General features: G+C 41.0%; 1 protein-coding gene across 5 annotated transcripts in view; it reads right to left on the minus strand.

Annotated features, from left to right (window-relative positions):
* LOC147011022 (neuropilin-2-like) overlaps positions 1–20000 on the minus strand; it is a 300172-nt gene that overhangs the window by 61792 nt on the left and 218380 nt on the right. For all 5 annotated transcript variants that reach the window (XM_085859784.1, XM_085859785.1, XM_085859787.1 and 2 more), the window contains exons 7-9: positions 10251–10406; positions 2850–2994; positions 1–157 (exon numbers count right to left, since the gene is read on the minus strand). The exon at positions 1–157 is cut by the window's left edge and continues 181 nt beyond it. In XM_085859784.1, coding sequence (XP_085715910.1) covers positions 1–157; positions 2850–2994; positions 10251–10406 — 458 coding nt within the window. The remainder of the gene's footprint in view (positions 158–2849; positions 2995–10250; positions 10407–20000) is intronic.

Raw genomic sequence — 20000 nt, forward strand, 5'->3', positions numbered from 1 at the left:
CTCCATTCCTGGCCCACTAGTGGAGCCCAACCAGAGACTGGGTTAAGCAAACGGGCTGCCCCTGTGATCCAGTCAGGCAAGGATTCAGAGGATGCAGTGATTTGTTCATCTGGGATTTGACCTGACATCAATCCCAGCATGTCCGAGCAGTGGTAATCTAAGGAAATAGAGTGTAATTACAACAACGGACGAGCTAATTGAGTGAATATTTTGTGACTCCATGCAATCCCATTGGCCATGTCTTGAGTGGTGGTGTGAATGATCAAAAATAAAGTGCCAGCCACATTTTCAGTGTGCCACTATTTGAAATAAAAAAAAACAACCATACAATAAAACATTTTCGTGAAATAATTGCATGCTATCAGTATTAAGCTTGGTCACAACACAAAATGTGTTTCTGCATTATTTTTCCTTCCATTCAATCAGGGACTTTCAGGCTGAACTACCTATCTTTTTATAGGAAGCGTTGGAGGGCCATCTAAAGTTACTTTGAGAGCATGAGAACTCAGCCACAATGTGTGAACAGGGAGCACTAATAGACGAGTCCAGGTAGGGCATTAGTATGTCTCCTCTCCCAGACTCATTAATGAACCAGCTGGGGTTTTACTAATTATCGATAGGTAACATGGTGCTTCGTCTGAGACTAGCTTGCTTTGTCGAAGCATAGAGTCCAAATCCTTAATGTTGTTCCCTTCAACACCAAATCAATCCACAATCTCTCTGATGCTGGTGCAGAGTCCTCATGACAAAGCGAAGGCATGCCACTTTATGCCAGTGCAGTACTTTATTAAAATCGTTTGTGTTGAATGTGACATTTTCAGTAGTTACATGTATGAGAGGCATTCAAAAAGTTTTATGAATGAGATACAATTGCCTGAACCTAGAAAGGGTAATGCATTCATTCTATCTTTTTCAATGCACTGCATGTATGAAAATAATAAGTAACTATTTTCTTACTAATTATGAGAAGACCTTCTATGTCACAGACATTGTGTACGTTTCTTATTTTAAAATCTTGACTATAATTCACGGACCGGTGTTTGTTTGTTTGTCGCGCTACTCCTCCTCCAGTTCTGTGCCGATTACATCCACACTTCCTACACAGGATCAGCATTACCCCATGAATGTATCGGGTTGTTTATAATTTGCCGGTGGTCTTGTGGGGGGGGGGGGATGAGGGGGAGGACGCAAATAAAATTTCTATGTAAATGTGTATCGTGTAGTGACGCTTCTAGGTGTAGGAGGGTATGACAAGTCTCCACCATTTACAGTACTGTATTCCTATCCCCACGTTTTCCAGTGCAGTACGGTGTTTTGTAAGCAGTAGCTATGCTTTTGCTTCATGCATGAAACCCAGGTTATTAATTTTTTTGCCTTTATAGAGCTGCCTGTTGCCGAAACACCACCCAAATTAAATAAAGGTATGCATCAGAAGAACGTGTTGCATGCTTGGAACAAGATCGCCTGTTGGGTGGGTACTCTGCTAGTAAATTAATTAAACGGTGTATCTTGGACTATTCAAGAAACCACAATCAGTATCTCATTTGAAAAAAAACCTTTTGAACTTCTCAAATATTATTCATCATGGGTTGTGATTTATTAGTCTCAGCGAGTGTGATTCACATTCCACACTATTACATTGCTCTGTCAGGCTAAGCCTCCAAGTTCCTTTTCACAACAAATATCAGTTTTTTGGAAAAACTGATATTTGTTCCGAAGAGGAATTTCTATGGGCCTGGCACCAAACAACTTTGTGCGCCTCCATTTGGGAAATAAAATATGAACTACAACGAGTTTATGATATATATATATATATATATATATATATATATATATATATATATATATATATATATATATATATATATGTATATATGTACATATATACTAGCGACGTGTGCTTCACACATTGTGGAAGCATACGAACCGCGTTTCCCTATTGTCTCGGGTCGCACACCTGCACTTGATTGTTGTTTTCATTTATTTATGTTTTCATTTATGAATGCTTTCCAACAGTTCTGCGATTTTTCCTGGCGTATTGGCTTCGATGTCTGTCGACACACAAAATTACCATGCTTCCCCATTGTCTCTATGGTGATTCACCCACGAGCATTTTTATTTATTTATTGTTTTTTTTTCATTTATTTTTATTTTAATTTCTGGATGTTGTCCAATGATTCTGTGAATTTTTCTGGTGTACTGGCTTCGATGTCCGTCAGCACGCAACATTTCAGCCTTCTACGTCATCTGGAAGGTACCGATCTTGAATGTCAGTCAGTCAGTGAGTCAGTGATTAGAAAGAGCTTTGTATATTAATAAATATATACAAGGTGGTGCAGAGCTGAATGACACATTTCAGACCGCTCTCTTGTCCGAGGGGTGGGGTGGGAACTTTTGGGGTCGTGGGACCATTTTTCTAAGACAATGCACTGCAACTGGTGAAGACCACCTTCCTGATGAAGGCTTCCATAAACACTAAAATTGCAAGCTTTGAGCATAAACCTCATGTGTTTCAATTATTGCATATCCAAATGTGTCAGTTGGCTCTGCACAACCCTGTGTATATATATATATATATATATATATATATATATATATATATATATATATATATATATATATATATATATATATATATATATATATATTTTTTTTCTTTATTGAAATGTATTGCGATGTGTACATTAAAAATAATAATAATTGGGCTGATGGGCTCCTGCGTGTGAACCTGGCACCACTGTAAACCAATCATTGTTCTTCCTCATTGTCACAATGCCTCCTTGCACTCAACAATGACAATGTCTCGCAGGATCAGTCTGCACAAACTAATGGCTCTTGAATATTCTCACCTGCAATATTACAGCCATAAATTTCGAAACGCAAGGCAATGCCCTCATGCCATGTCTGTGGTCTGAGGCGCACTGCACGAGCCAGTACAGGTGACGGCAGTCGAGTTTCCACCACTGAAGTGGCATCCATGTTTCCTTCAAAAATCTAGAGGGAAATAATCATGCATTTACCCAATTGGCAAAGGATTGCAACATGTTAAAGTTTTAGTGTTTTGCATCGCATCTTCAACAGCTAAGTAGCAAGAGAATGGGGAACATTATCAAAATACGAGTAATATTCAAAAAATCATTCTTATTTATGAAGACAAGTAGAGGTAGGAAAGCATCTATAGTGAAACAATCACAATATTATTAGAGCGAGGCTCTTTTAAAGACAGTATAAAGACAGCATGGTGTCATATCGACTTTATAAAGAAGATTTTTTTTAAGGAATGAGGAAATCACAAGGTGAAAGAAATTGCAATCATTTATGAGTGGCATTGTTTTAAATAAAGCTAGGCTAGGCATAAAGCAACATGAGGCATTAAATCATTATGACATCAAATCGTCATAACATGTGTAAATGAAATAAAGAGAAAGATAACATGGGCAAAAAGCACAAAAAAATGATATCACAAGCAGATTGGTTCACAGCTGTAGAAGTTCTCCCCTCAATTTATATCCTAAACTTGTGTTTGCTCACAAAACCCCCTCACCAGCCCCTTGATTTCTTGTAAAGTACCTGCCTCTCCCCTCAACCTTCACCTCATATTAAATCTATTTTTGTTACCTCCGCCACCAAAGGTGAAGGAAGTGATGTTTTCACACCTTTCTGTCTGTTTGTCTGCTTGTGTGCAGGATATCTCAAAAGGTTGTAGACAGATCTGGATGAAGCTTGGTGGACAGGTTCGGTGTGTGATAAGGACAAATTGATTCGATTTTGGTGAAGATCCAAATCCAGATCTGGATACGATAATTAGTTAATTTTAAAGTGATTCTTCACGATTGATAGGGCCAAAAACGACATAGTACTGTGTGGCATGATATTTCAAAAATGTAATGGGCCTGATATGTTCTCGTGGATCAAGTATTACATGGAAGAGGTATACGCCCTTCTCGTTTATAGTCTACGGAGTGTCCTAGTTTATCATACTGGAGCTTTGTCTGATATGTCATGTGTAACATTGAGGCTCAACAGATTAAAGGGCGATAAACTGAGTGTGGGGACACAATAAGCAAGGGAATACATTAAGAGGAAAAGAGAAGAGAAAGGAGGAGAGGAAACAGAATAACCAGTAAGTAAGGGGGTTTGGTTAGGTTAGGTGGGGTTATAATGTGGGGATTGAAAATATTATGGGTGAGCATGTTGATCAATGACACGAGATGGTAGTTGGCCACCTGCCGAAAGCTGTGTAGAGAACAGTGGGATTGAACAACTTCAGGAAAACGATTTCACAAAGAGAGGAAAAGAAGAACAAGATGGTTGAGCTATGCAGTCAGCCTAGATTTTTTATATTTTTTTAAACAGGAGGGGGTTACTTTAAGAACACATGCATCTTGGAGTTGCTGCGGAGGGCCAAGTATCTGAAAAGAGCAGAGGGAGCTTGAGTAGGTCGCTTCTCATTCTTTTTCCTTGCCATCGTTGCTTCTCTTGGTCATCTGAGTGATCTGCTTCCAACATGCTCAGGAATTGTTCTGGATTTGTCTGTGCTGCCATTTATTTTAAGTTCTCTGTTTGTGTCAATTGTTCTTCATATTGAGTGCTCACTCGTGTGTATTTTATCTTGCTCATTTTATTTGTTTCTATTCCTGCCACTCGGGCTTGGATAGTTTTGGGGTGAAACATTTTTATTTTATCAATATTTCCCCCTAGCAAAGGAATGTAGTACCCAATGTGGAGTCGTTTGCAAAAAGGAAGAGAGTGTTTTACAAAGCATAGCACAGGTCACTCATATAGATGAGGAACAATACTGGGTGAAAAACACTTCCTTGGGGAACTCGAGCCCCCACTGGGAAAGGTTCCATTGATGGCAATAAATTGCCTGGGTGAGTGTAGCAAGTCAGAAATGCAGGAATTAAGGTGGTCTTCTGGGCCACAGGCAGAGAGCTTGACAAGCAAAGCAGGATGCCAGACTGTGCTGAAAGCCTGCAATATTTAGGAGACTCTGAGATTGAGCGTCATCAACTATTGCTCAGAGGAGCAGAATCATGTCCAGAGTTGAGTGACAAAAATGGATGTTTGGGATGCTGTGAGTGTGGGTGGTGATGAGGGTGCTATGGGTGCACAACTGGGTTTAACATTGTTGCAGTAAGCAAGATGTGGTTTAATGATAAATCAACCTGGAAGACAGGAATTGAAGGCTCCAGATATGTACACGCACACACACATATGTAATATATATGTCATATGAAAGAGAAAATAGGGGGGAGTGGCAGAGTAAGGACATTAAGGATGGGGTTAATGTAGAGAACTCTGTGAGGCTTGAAATTGAGATCATAAGAAAAGAAAGATACTTGCAGGATGCATCTATATGGCTTCTGCTATGAGATAGGAGAACAGAGAGGAGTTCATGAAGAATTCAGGTCTGTGGAAAGGGAAGAGTATACTGATTGAGGGGGATTTCAATTTGTCGGGATAGATGGGATCCATGAATGGGGAAAGGGCAGAGCCGAGGAGAATTTTTCTGGATTTAAATTTGTTAAGACTTCTAAGAAAATGTGATCTGATCACATGTGTGGCCTTATGATGGAGTCTGCTGATCACGTGAATTTAGCCTTCAGAGTAAATATGGAATAATTATTATTCATGCCGTGGCCATTGGCCGAGCGTGTGAGTATTGATTGTCTCCAATAGCCATTTATCACAATGACAACAACACCCTCTCGTTGAGGGGATGAAAATTTTCTTTGTCAATGTGTATTGCGTAGCGCCACCTCCAGATGGGGGAGGGTATTATAAGTATCTACCATTTACAGTGCAGTGTTCCTGTCCCCACGTTTTCCAGTGTGGTGAGGTGTTTTGAATTATAAGCAGTATGTTTATTTTTTTACCTCATGCATGTAGCCCAGTTTATTTTATATTTATTTTCGGGAGCAATTGAAGCAGCTGTCAGTTGCCTATACACCACCCAAATAAAGGAATTTGTCAGAAGAATGTGTTGCATGCTTGGAACAAGATCACCCATCGGGCAGGTACTCTGCTAGTTTGTACTAATGCCTCCACATGTCATCGTGCTTCTTTATTCTATTTTATGCATCATACGATGACATTTAGCATACATTACTTTTATTAATGACAATAGGGAAAGATCCGTACAGTGATGCATGGAAATTGGCTTGACGTGATCTCTCCCCTCTGTATAAATAACGTCAAATACATTTCTAACCGTTAAAGACCACCTATGTAAAGGTGTAACCACCTATGAAACCACACCACCTATGTAAAGCCTGCAGAAGTTTAATGAGCGAGATGGAATGATGACTTGTAGTAGATTTTACATGATCTCTTGATGCATGGTGCCAAATTCAAATGACATAGGCTATGGTCATCAAACTGACATCGGCCTGTAAGCTTCCATTCATCATGGTTTTGTTTAAACTACCTGAGTGTATTTGTTGTTCTTCCACATTTGTGTTTCAATTCTTCGAGTGTTTTTATTTCCACAGTCTCCAGCATCAGCTATGCCAACCCATGAACAAGTTACTCAAATAAGTTGTGCACGCACATGCCATAATGAGGCTGACGAAAATTTCAATTACATTTGAATGAAATGAAATAAATGATTATGTTGATGTTAATAAAAGAACTATATTTACCGCAAACAAAATGCCAGGAAGAGGCTCTCGTATACTTGCCAAATTCATTGTCAGCCCAACTGGCAGAAATCCGCAGATGTCGATGTTTCTCCATCTGCTATCTTGTCTGATTACCTTGGTGAGTCTTAACTTTTGGAATTCCGAAGAATTTTTATACCATTCTCTCCCCCATCGAGATCTCCATGTGCCCCACAACCACACATGGCACAAAATACAGCTATTTTATGATTAAATTTGGCAAAAACAAAACGTAAAACGTACATCAAAGGCAGACAGATCATGGGGATACAGCAGTGGTTTTGTACTATATTACTGTACCCATGTAGGTTTGTGTGTCCACCAACATGGCTGCCACTACAGTTACCAGGAAAAAAAAGTCCAGTCAGTAATGTCATGTTTGATATGGTCTATTGCAATGATCCAGTCTGCGTGTTTGTTTGTGTGATTGTCGAAAGAATAACTGGACAATTGTTTTTTTGACCGCAGCTTGACTGTTTTTTTCTTTTCTTTCAGACCTCCATTTTACCCTGACCTTTAACTCGGAGGGGGATGATCAGGGGTTCACATAATTTTTTTAATTTAGTTCTCCAAGGAGTACCAGCAGAAATGCTTTGCTGCTCACGGGACAAAAAAAAATATTGAAATGTCAGCTTCGAGCGTGCTCGTCTCCATCTGACTCCTCTGTTAGTGCTTTCTCAGAACGTCTGATCCAGACGAGACACTCGCAAGCCGCTCCTTTTTTTTGTTCTGGACGCTCCCGAACCTCCTCTTCTTACTCCTTGCTCGTGTGTTCTCCTTCGATCTAGTTTTTTAATCTTATTTTATAAACCGGCAATATAACTTGTAAATTATTGGATTCGCTATATATGTGAGATATCCCTTATTGATGGGTTTTCCGTGTGTGTGTGTGTGTGTGTGTGTGTGTGTGTGTGTGTGTGTGTGTGTGTGTGTCTGTCTGCAACGCGAGGCTCTACAGCACAAACCAGCAAACCGATAATTTATTTATTTACCGAAAACGATTCCCCACCCACACACCACCTTTCATTACTTATTTATTTACCGAAAACGATTCCACGACCCACACACCACCTTATTTATTTATTTATTTATTTACCGTAAACGATTCCCCACCCACACACCACCTCCAATTATTTATTTATTTACCGAAAACGATTCCACGACCCACACACCACCTTTCATTATTTATTTATTTACCGAAAATGATTCTACGACTCACACACACACACCACCTTATTTATTTATTTATTTCCCGTAAACGATTCCCCACCCACACACCACCTTTAATTATTTATTTGTTTACCGAAAACGATTCCACGACCCACCCACCACCTTATTTATTTATTTACCGAAAACGATTCCACGAACCACACACCACCTTATTTATTTATTTATTTTCCGAAAGTGATTCCACGACCCACACACCACCTTTCATTATTTATTTATCGAAAACGATTCCACGATCCACACACCACCTTATTTATTTATTTACCGAAAATGATTCCAGCACCCACACACCACCTCCAATTATTTATTTATTAACCATTTCGGATTCTCCTCCCGACACACCACCTCCAATTATTTATTTATTTACCGTAAACGATTCCCCACCCACACACCACCTCCAATTGTTTATTTATTTTCAGTAAACGATTCCACCACCCACACACCACCTCCAATTATTTATTTATTTACCGAAAACGATTCCACGACCCACACACCACCTCCAATTATTTATTTATTTACCATAAATGATTCCACGACCCACACGCCACCTTATTTATTTATTTACTGAAAATGATTCCAGCACCCACACACTACCTCCAATTATTTATTTATTAACCATTTCGGATTCTCCTCTCGACACACCACCTCCAATTATTTATTTATTTACCGTAAACGATTCCCCACCCACACACCACCTTTCATTATTTATTTATTTACCGAAAACGATTCCACGACCCACACACCACCATATTTATTTATTTACCATAAACGATTCCCCACCCACACACCACCTCCAATTATTTATTTATTTATTTACCGAAAACAACTCCACGATCCACACACCACCTTTAATTATTTATTTATTTACCGAAAACTATTCCACGACCCACACACCACCACCAATTATTTATTTATTTACCGTAAACGATTCCACGATCCACACACCGCCTCCAATTATTTATTTATTTACCGTAAACGATTCCACGACCCACACACCACCTTTAATTATGTATTTATTTACCGAAAACAATTCCACGACCCACACACCACCTCCAATTATTTATTTATTTACCGTAAACGATTCCACAACCCACACACTACCTCCAATTATTTATTATTTAAAGTGGGAGTGGCGTAGGAAAGTGGGCGTGGCTTATGAAAAATATTGTGTGGCTCAGGAGGTGTGGTCAAACAAGAGCATTGCGAGAAGTTTATCGGGTTTTCCGTGTGTGTGTGTGTGTGTGTGTGTGTGTGTGTGTGTGTGTGTGTGTGTGTGTGTGTGTGTGTGTGTGTGTGTGTGTGTGTGTCTGCAATGCGAGGCTCCACAGCACAAACCAGCAAACCGATTATTTTTCAAATGGTAGTCCTTCAAAAATAGGGTGTCTATTTACCGTCATTTTTTATGAGGAGTGCCAGTTGGCAAAATACGCAATAGGAAAAATCTTGCCAGGCAGAGGAACAATTGTATGTGAACCAATACGTCTTGGCAATGAATCTTCATTGGTGGATCGGTCAGAATGAAAAGAATCATATCCAGTGCTTCGATCCTAGCGAATCCCTCGTCACCTACCGGCTTGTCATGTTATCATTTACAAACTTAATTTGGAAATCACAGTCTATCAATTATCAGAATTATCACGGAAGAATCTAACCGACACGAGCTGAGAAAACCTTTTCTTCCTCTTCGCTCATGTCTTCTTCGATCTATCTTTTTTATCTTATAAGTTATAATGTTATCATTTATAAACTTCATTTTGTGCACTTACATTTTTAAATCACAGTACAGTATATCAATTTATCAGAATTATCACAGAAGAATCTTACCTACACAAGCAAAGAAAAACCTTCCATCAAAAGCCTCTGTTGTGCTACTACGCTTTTGAGCTTTCGGAGCATCTTTGAAGTACACATTTATTTATTTATTTATTTACCGAGTACCTGCGTACCAGTTATGTCAACCTCTGGGTATGATGTAAATTATGCATGAATGCGCCTTGCTTTAGGCTATCTAGAGAGGGCAATTTAATGCAAAATTGCATTACGAAAGTCCAAGTCGGCTCAGCCATACAGCTCAAAAATTTTGAAAATTAGGATCACAGGAAGAAAAAGAAAAACAAACAAACAAAAACCCTTCATCATTTTTTCATACTCCGAGGGGTCTAAGGAACTTTGGGGTACCATTAAAAACAGAGGAGCACTAATTGTTGAAACAAATCTGACAACAGTTGTAAGCCTTCCACTATCCAATAGGGGAGGCTTAATAATAATAATAATAATAATAATAATAATAATAATAATAATAATAATAAATAAATGCAAAGAGATCACCAAATTATTTGGTCAAAACTGGTTAGCACTCACCTTAGCTTGGCGACCCTCTTTAATAGGAAGCCAATCCTCTCCATTGCTGCTGATGTCAATCCTGAAGCTACTCACAAAATAGGCCTTGTGAGTTGCATTGGACATGGCACCTTGTGTAGCCAAACCACTCACTAAACGAAGAGAGCCCAGGTCAACCTGCAACAATCATTATGTTCTGTTCATGTCGTTGCAAGACTGTAAAATGATACAGATAAATAAGGATGTAGATTCTCATCCTTATGCTGTGTCTTACACAGTTATTAGTCCCCTACTGGTGTCATTATAATGGACTACAAGTTTGCTCTCCGTTTATCTGTCTGTCTGTCAGTCTGTCCATTCCCTTTAACATATTCAACTAAAATTTGGTACATGGCTTTAATTACCTCCGCCACCGAGGGTGAAGGAGGAGGTTATGTTTTCACCCCTTTCTGTCTGTCTGTTTGTTTGTTTGTCTGTGTGCAAGATATCGCAAAAAGTTGTGGACGGATCCAGAAGAAATTTTGTGGACATATTGGGTGTGTAACAAGGACGAACCAATTAGATTTTGTTGAACATCTGGATCCGAATCCGACTACTAGAATTTTTAAAGTGATTCTTCACCATTGAGAGATTGGGTCAAAAATGATATAGAGCAGAATATCTCAAAAAGTTGTGGACAGATTTCGACGAAACTTGGGTGTGTGGTAAGGACAAATTGTTTAGATTTTGGTGAAGATCCGAATCCGGATCTGTGTATCTTAATTATTTAATTCTTAAAGTGATTCTTCACCATTTCGCAATTGGGCCAAAAACGATGTAGTACTGTATAGCATAATATTTCAAAAATGTATTGCGCCCGATATGTTCCCCTGGATCAAGCATTGTGTGGCGGAGATATGTGCTCTACCGAGTGCCCTTCTAGTTATAATAAGTTACAGAACAATTTCAAGTTTCAGGGCATTTCGTCAATTTTTCACACAGTTAAGCCCTTTTTAAGCTTATAAAATACCACATATTATACTACATGGGTCAGTGTTCAGCTGCCCCTGATTCCACCCCACTGCTTCACACTCTTTGCTGGACAGCTGGCTTGACTCCACCCAATAAAATAATGCACCGCCATTGCAGTACAGATTGGCAGGCCTCAGGCCTTATCCCTGGGTGTTAGTCCATGGGCCACTGCAAGTGGAATAATCTCAGGCATATAAACATGATGTATTAAATATGCACATAAGTTGTACTCAAGTTTTTGCTTCATGTACGTATATCGGGTTATATTTATTATGAAATAGACAAAGCCGAGAAATACATACATATTGTCGCGGGCCAGGGGTCGGTGGCGAGAACGACCACTAGGTGGTGAGGTTACGTCGTCTCCCACCAGACTCCCTGGAATTGTAGGCCGTCAATCCGGATAATTCCGTGAGCCAATGGGTCGCTGAACCGACCGTGGACGCCAATATCTCAACCTCGTAGCAGATGGTCTTTTTGTCTCGAACCAATTTACATAATTAACTACGTGATTTTGACGACCGGGGAGCCATGCCCTCGGCACGTCTTGCTCGAACCGGGTCACTCTACCGACTGCGGTAGAGTTCCAACTACCGACTACCAACTCCGGTTCGGGTGCAGTCGAGCGGAACTGCCAAAGCCGTGCTGGGTAGGATGAACGGATTATCGGGTATAAAAACCCGGCTAAACTCAGATCCGAACCATGCTGGACCAATGCAAGAAAGGACGGAAACGAACTGGGAACATTTCTAATAATGGTAATTTATTTACAAATAAAAAAGGCACAGGGCAAGACCTATCGTGGATATGCAAGCAAGAATTTACAATAGTGGAAAACACTTAACAGTTCTACTTGTAAGACGGGCCCACACACTGAGACGCACACTCAGACGATTTATTGAAAAATCCCCGAAGCCAGAGAGGAAGAGACGAGCTGGGGGTCGTAGTTCACGTGGGTACCTGCATGTTGAAGGGAGGGAGTGCTCCACAGTGCGGCACCTGCTATTGGTCATGCGGCTTGGAAAAAAGTCACACGCATGGGCCTCGTGCCCGTGGAGGAAACCGAGCGGGGCAGTCAGAGTCCCAGGGTCATGGACAGGACCCAGGAAAACTCCACGAACACCAGCAAAATGTAGAGCGCACACCAACCAACTTGCTCCTTCAAAAGAAATCTCGTTCCTCCTCCAAGAGACTTACTCAGAACCAACGACCGAACCCCCTCAGAATTCTGCGCTCAGGATGGCGTCGTAACTTTTATGGACCTCCCCAAACGGGGCGGGGGCTCGGTGGAACAGACGTTACTGTCTGCCCTGATTGGACAGGGCTCCCATGGCTCCACCCTTTCCGGGCAGGATTTTGGCCATGCTGGGAAAACCCTGCCCCCACTCCACGTGTGCCCATACTCGTCAAAAAGAAGTTACAAAGTTTGTGGAAGCCGAGAAGGAACTGCCAGAGATTCTGCCTCGGACAGCGATTCACCGGTTAGGCGAGTGAAGCGCTTGTTCAGTGGTGTTGGCGGTTTGTTTGTTGGATGGTCTTAGATGGTTTGTTGGATGGTTCGTTGGATGTAATAACCTAGCGAAAAGAACATCACACCACACACCTTTGATTCTCCCACTAGACAAAAGGAAGGGACCTGCCTCACATGTATAAAACGGAATAACTGACTCTTGGGACATCTGTTTGTTTAAATGCATATGGTTTCCAGATCTGTAACAATATAATTATATATATATATATATATATATATATATATATATATATATATATATATATACATACATATATATATACATATATATATATACATATATATATATATATGCATACATATATACATATATGCCTGGTGTTGGCTTAATGGTTAGGGTGGTGGGCTTAGGATCCGAGGATCCTGAGTTCAAACCCCACTCGGCTGTTGAATTAATACCAGGTGGGGTTGACTCTGCCTGTCATCCTTCCGAGGTCGGCAAAATGAGTGCCAGCATGCTGGTATCCTGTGTCGGAGTGGCGACCCGTCCAGAATTGTACCCAATAGCCAAGGAGACTGCTTAGGCAGCACCAACGCTCTGCACAGAGTATGGTCCCAGTGGATGGATGGATATACATATACATATATATATATATATACATACATATATACATATATATATATATATATATATATATATATATATATATATATATATATATATATATATATATATATATACATATTGTTGTGGATTTCCACCCGTTCGGCGTGCGGATGAACGCCTCATCCCAATTGCAGCTGTACGCGCCCACCGAACGAGCAATCCAGTCGTAGCTTCCGGATCAATGCTGAAACCCAGCTATGGGTGTTTTTACAACACCATAGATCAGCCAACTCTTCTGTCCAAGTGCTACATGGTCAATCGCCGAATTATCGATATACATAATTATTCACGCAGACAGAAATACCGGGAATCTACACCTCAACGGGACCTGCACGAAAATGAGCCGCTCTACGCAGCTCGTTTCGTCTGCGAAGGCCGAGCGGTTATATATCTCCAAGTTCCGTCGGACCCGATTATCTTATCGGTGTTAAAAACCAGCTAACATTCCAAACGCTCCATGGCAGTCAATGAGAGGAAGGGACGCAACGAACAGGTGACATTTAACAATGGGGACATTTATTTGAACACAGGCAATGCAATGAATGGGGGGATGGGGAAAAAGACACAAGCAAAAAAATCCTACAGCCGAGTTCTATTCCAATGTGAAGCAAATACAACACAGACACTTAACAGTTTCCTACTTATTAGACGGGTCCACAGACACACGCGCGCGTGCACACACACACACACACACACACACACACACACACACACACACACACACACACACACACACACACACACACACACACACACACACACACACCCAAGAAATGCTGGCTGATGCCTTTAATAACTGACTCCAGCTCGGAGGACAGATGAGCTGAAACCCAGAACCTATCTCGAACCTCTCCACCTCGTGTGGTCTTCAAGCTGTTCGGACCCGGGCTCCAGCGAGAGCGAGCTGGATCCAATCGCCGTGAGCCGCGATCCTTCCCGAGCTCCAGTGAATCCTCTCGCGCTTCCAAACACGTGCTGGTGAGACGAGGTGCCGATCCTTCCCGTCGATGCGTCGCTATCTCGAAGAACCACCTCCAAGATGAGGCCGATGAGTCGCACCAAGCCGGGAATCAAGCGGAGAACAAAGAGCTCCACGAACCAAGACGAGCCAGCCGAGCAACCAGCTCAACTCTCTTCCGATGAATAAAGCCAGAGCCCAAAAAGCAAACCAAGCCAAGCAGAACCCGAAGGTCTGCTGAAAAGCCAAGCCGAAGCAAAAAGCTCTCCAAAAAGCCTCCACCTCGCCAGCAGAAACCAGAGGCCTGCTAAAAGCCAAGCTGAAGCAAAAAGCTTACTAAAAGCCTCAACCCGAACCCGAGCCAAGCAGAAGCCGAAGCTCTACTGCACAACAACCGAAAAAACTCAGGATCTCTTCCTTATTCTCCTCCGCCCTTCCCCCGCTCCTGGCGTGACTCATCTCCCCGTGCCGCACAACCGCGGGTGGGAGGGAGTTGTTTACGTCCTGTGATTCAGGACGGGAGGGTTCTTCTTCCTCTTTGCAGAAGAGCGGGAGGGGCGTCTACATTGTTTTGTGATCGCTCCCTAACTATTAAATTTAATCGCAGCACACTTAATCGATTTCCAGCCCATTAAACAATGGAAGGTGAACTATCTAGGGAACAAACACTTATCGACATAACTGACTGAAGGAACCTGAATGTTGTGTGCAATCAAATTACCAAATTCGTAACACACACACACACACACACACACACACACACACACACACACACACACACACACACACACACACACACACACACACACACACACACACACACACACACACACACACACACACACACACACACACATATATATACATATATAAATACATATATTGTTGCGAATTTGGAAGCTTACTGCACACAACAGCTAGGTTCTATAGATCAGTTATATCGGAAAGTATGTGCTTCTCGTTAGGGGCCCGTCTTATGTTTAATGGGTGATTAATTGCACGTGCGCTGTGAATTATTTTATACTTAGGATTTTTACATTACCAACAACGACAACAATGCCCATCTTCGCTTCTTCACCACCAACCACCACAACAATTCCATCTTCGCTTCTTCACCACCAACGACAACAACGCCCATCTTCGCTTCTTCACCATCGGCCTTTCCCACACACATGTGTATCAAGCACAGCTGTGGGCGGAGTCCAATGTGCCAGGCGGGGTTTCTTTGGACATTGGCGTCTTGAATTTCGCTCCAAATACAGGCATGGTGCCCCTCTCAGCCAATCGGAGGGGTGCGAGCACATCTGCCGCCTTTCGGCCAATGGAGAGCCAACGCAACATATTGCTGCTTGACTTCCTGGTTGAGGGGTGGAGACATGAGCACCTCCCCCCGACCAATCTCGGACGGCCGGGAGATCGCCCGACACGCCTGTCCAGGGAGGGGAAGGACACAAGATGGATACCTCCCACCTGTCAAAAAGGAGGGATATAATCGTGTGGGGGCGACCCAGTGAGAGGGTCAGAGGGTTCGTTGGTTGAAGCTGAGAGAGTCGGAGGGTTCGTTGGTTGAGAGTGAAAGAGTCGGTGGGTTCGTTGGTTGAGGCTGGGAGAGTCAGAGGGTTCATTGGTTGAGGCTGAGAGAGTCTTCCCGCCATGAATCGCCTGCCTGCGAGCTCATGGAGAATCGCGAGCCTGCGAGCCGGTGGAGCGTGCCAGCGCCCGACGCTATCCTCCCTACCTGGTGCTTGGAGTGGCATCATGTTGCAGGTTCGAGTCCCGCCGGGCCATATCGTTGGGAACCGCACAAAGCGGGAAGGTCCAAGCCAGTCTCTTACCTCCAGCTTACCTTCCCTCAGAGCTGGGGGTATCAATAAAGGCCATGGCCACCATTTATTTGGGTGTGTTTCTGTGTGTGGGCCTGTCTTTTTAAGTAGAAATGCATAAGTGCTTGTATATAAATTGCATTCCTTTTATTCAGTTAACTATGCCTTCTTGCATGCTCCCCTGCCCCGTTATAAATAAATATACCTTTTGTTAAATGTTCCAGCTCATTTATGTGTTTCTTTCATTGGCTTAGCATGGTGTGTGTTGAGAAATAGCGAGGCAGTAAATTGTTCATTTGGACCGACAGGCCTTGGTAACCTCCGGTCGGGTTACACATGGTTCGGGCATGGTAACGGCTCATCCCGCTCGAGGTCTGTCGAGGGTGTGAATTCCCCGGTCGCTTTGGTGCGTGGGTAATTAGGTATATTGAAGTTTGGCAATTAACCTGACCCCACGTGGTCGAATTATTGGCAATTAATGGTCCTGTAAGGGACCCATGCCTTTCGGACTTATCCGAGGGTCACGACGTAAATTCCGGTGTATACGGTGGAGCCGACTCTACTGCTCCCTCTTGCGGTCGTGCTCGCCACCGATATCCGGCCCCACAACAATATATATATATATATATATATATATATATATATATATACATATATATATACATATGTATACACGTATACATATATATATATACGTATACATATATATATATATATATATATATATATATATATATATATATATATATATATATATATATATATATATATATATATATATATATATATATATATATATATATATATACATATATATATATATATATATATATATATATATATATATATATATATATATATATATATATATATATATATATATATATATATATATATATATATATATATATATATATATATATATATATATATATATATATATATATATATATATATATATATACATATATATATATATATACATATATATATATATACATATATATACATATATATATATATATATATATATATATATATACATATATATATATATACATATATATATATACATATACATATATATATATATATATATATATATATACATATATATATATATAAATATACCCGGTGTAGTGGCGTGCGCCTGCAATCCGGCGACTCGAAGGCTTGGGTTGGAGGATCGCTTGAGGACAGGAGCTCTGCTCTGCGCTGGGCCATGCTATGAGAGGGTGTCGGGCACCCCGGAATCATGGCGAAACCCAATCCTTATCCCTGTGTCGTTAGAGGCGACCAGGGTTGCGTCAGGAAGGGCATCCGGCGTAAAACATGTGCCAAATCAGTATGCGGATCATAACAGATGATCCGCTGTGGCGACCCCTAACGGGAGCAGCCGAAAGAAGAAGAAGAAGATAAAGATATATATATATATATATACATATATATATATATATATATACATATATATATATATATACATATATATATATATATATATATATATATATATATATATACATATATATGAGGCACCGCGAGGAGTGATGTATGGGACACATCGGCCATTTTGGAGTTAATGCCATATAGCACTATTTTAACCCTTACCCAATCATCCGAGCCTATCATCATCATATCATTAAAAATGTCACTTACATCACTCCTCCTCGTGGGTATATATATATATATATATATATATATATATATATATATATATATATATATATATATATATATATATATATATATATATATATATATATATATATATATATATATATATATATATACATATATATGAGGAGCCGCGAGGAGGAGTGATGTAAGAGCCACATCAGCCATTTTGGAGTTAATGCCATAGAGCACTATTTTAACACTTCCCCTATCATCCGAGCCTTTCATCATCATATCCTTAAAAAACGTTGCTTAAGGCCCGGTCACACCTTGACGTTTTAGCCAACGTATGCCGATTTTTGAATTTTTTTTCTAAAACGCTGCCACACGTTGAATACGTTATGGGTAAGTTTTGATAACATTGATAGCACGCTGAAAAACACTGCCATACGTCGTTGTACGCTGGCTTTAAACGTTGTACTTTTTGGTTGTCCTCAAATTTTTTCATGCTTGAAATTTCACGACGTATGCCGGCGTATGACTCACACGTTCCGCTACGCTGGCCACAAGTTGTATGCACGGTCTGCGATCGTTGACAGACGTCAACACATGCTACTTGTAAGTTAATCATAAGTTGAGACACGCCGAGGTAATGTTTAGCGTACCCGAAACTTATTTCTAACCTATGATTAACGTGTTGTTGGCACGTTACGCGATCGTTGCCACACATCCACAGACGTTACTTTTAAGTTACTCATAGGCTGAAAGACGTCGGTATAATGGATCGTCCTTGCGTCAGCGTCCACGGCCACGGCCAGGACACTTATTGCAGCATTCTTCAAACTTTTCTTCGGCATGACGAGGATGTTCACACTTCGATGTCTAGCTTGTCTATGATTCCAATTGTCCATCGGCAGCGTCTATTTAAAATAGTAGAGTTTGAGCATTTTAACACGTTCAGAAGAAACGCTTCAAATTTCCAAACCCCAGCGTCAAAAAACAAAGGCGAGTGACAGCAATTTAAATCGTTCATTGTAAACAATGAAAATAGCAGAGTGGTACCGTTTAAAAGTCGTTGAGTGTAAAAAAAAATCCAATTGTTGATCGCAAGCGTCTACTTTCAATAGTGGAGATGCAGCCATTTAAATCGTTGAGTGGCAGCCGATGAATAGCAAACCCTACGTCACCGGCAAAGATAAACTGCCGCACGATATGGATAAGTTCGGCTATCGTTGGGCATGGTTTGTGAACGCCGGCTTCACGATAATTATTCGTTGGTATCTTGTATCTATAAGTAATCAAAGCGCTCTATGCACATTATTAGTTCATTGTGCATTTGTCCAACCCGTTATGAATAGACCTAAATCGTAAAAACAAGCTATAGCTCATTGTTGAGAAATCCCCATAAAAAATTAGCCGTGAAGAACGTCGAACAATGGTGAAAAAATGTCTCCTACCCGTGGGCACGCGGACGCAAGGATAATCCATCATAACCCACACCCACACCCTCCCCCTCACACTCACCTACTGCTGCCAACATGAACAAACTACTACTAATACTAATACTGATACTGATACTGATACTGCTGACATGGACATCGACTCAAATAGGACTCGAAAACACTGTTGGGTTCCCCTTTTATGAGCAGCATTTTTATATACCAATTCCCAAAACCGCTGGGAACACGTCTTTATATGGCAGTTGTAAGCTAGAAACACGTTCATTTATTTTTTTTGTCGACCGGAAGACGTCATTGGAATACGTCTACATACGTCGATGTGTGTTGGGACTACGTAAAGAATTGGTTCAAAGCACGTCAAACATAAGTTAGAAATAAGTTTCGCGGAAAAAAGACATTACCGCGACGTGTTTCGACTTATGAGTAGCTTATAAGTAGCGTTTGTGGACGTGTGTAAGCATCCACATATCGTGTGTAAAACTTATCCCCATCGCATGCGGAACGTGTGTCATACGCCGAGTACGTCGTAAAATTTTGAACATGTTTAAAATTTCTTGACGTACTCTACTTACTACGACGTATGATAGCGTACTTTAGCGTTCTACTCACATATACCAAACTTACTCATACCGTATTTGACGTGCCCCAACGTTTTAGACACATTTTTCTTGGGTCGGCATACGCTGGCAAGATCGCCAAGGTGTGACCGCGATGTTGACACTTCCATTTCTACGGCAGTTATGATTCGAATCGTTGTGCGTCAGCCT

Source organism: Eptatretus burgeri, chromosome 16, assembly GCF_056783735.1.
Source record: "Eptatretus burgeri isolate ZD-2024b chromosome 16, Ebu_testis_v1, whole genome shotgun sequence".
NCBI lineage: Eukaryota > Metazoa > Chordata > Myxini > Myxiniformes > Myxinidae > Eptatretus > Eptatretus burgeri.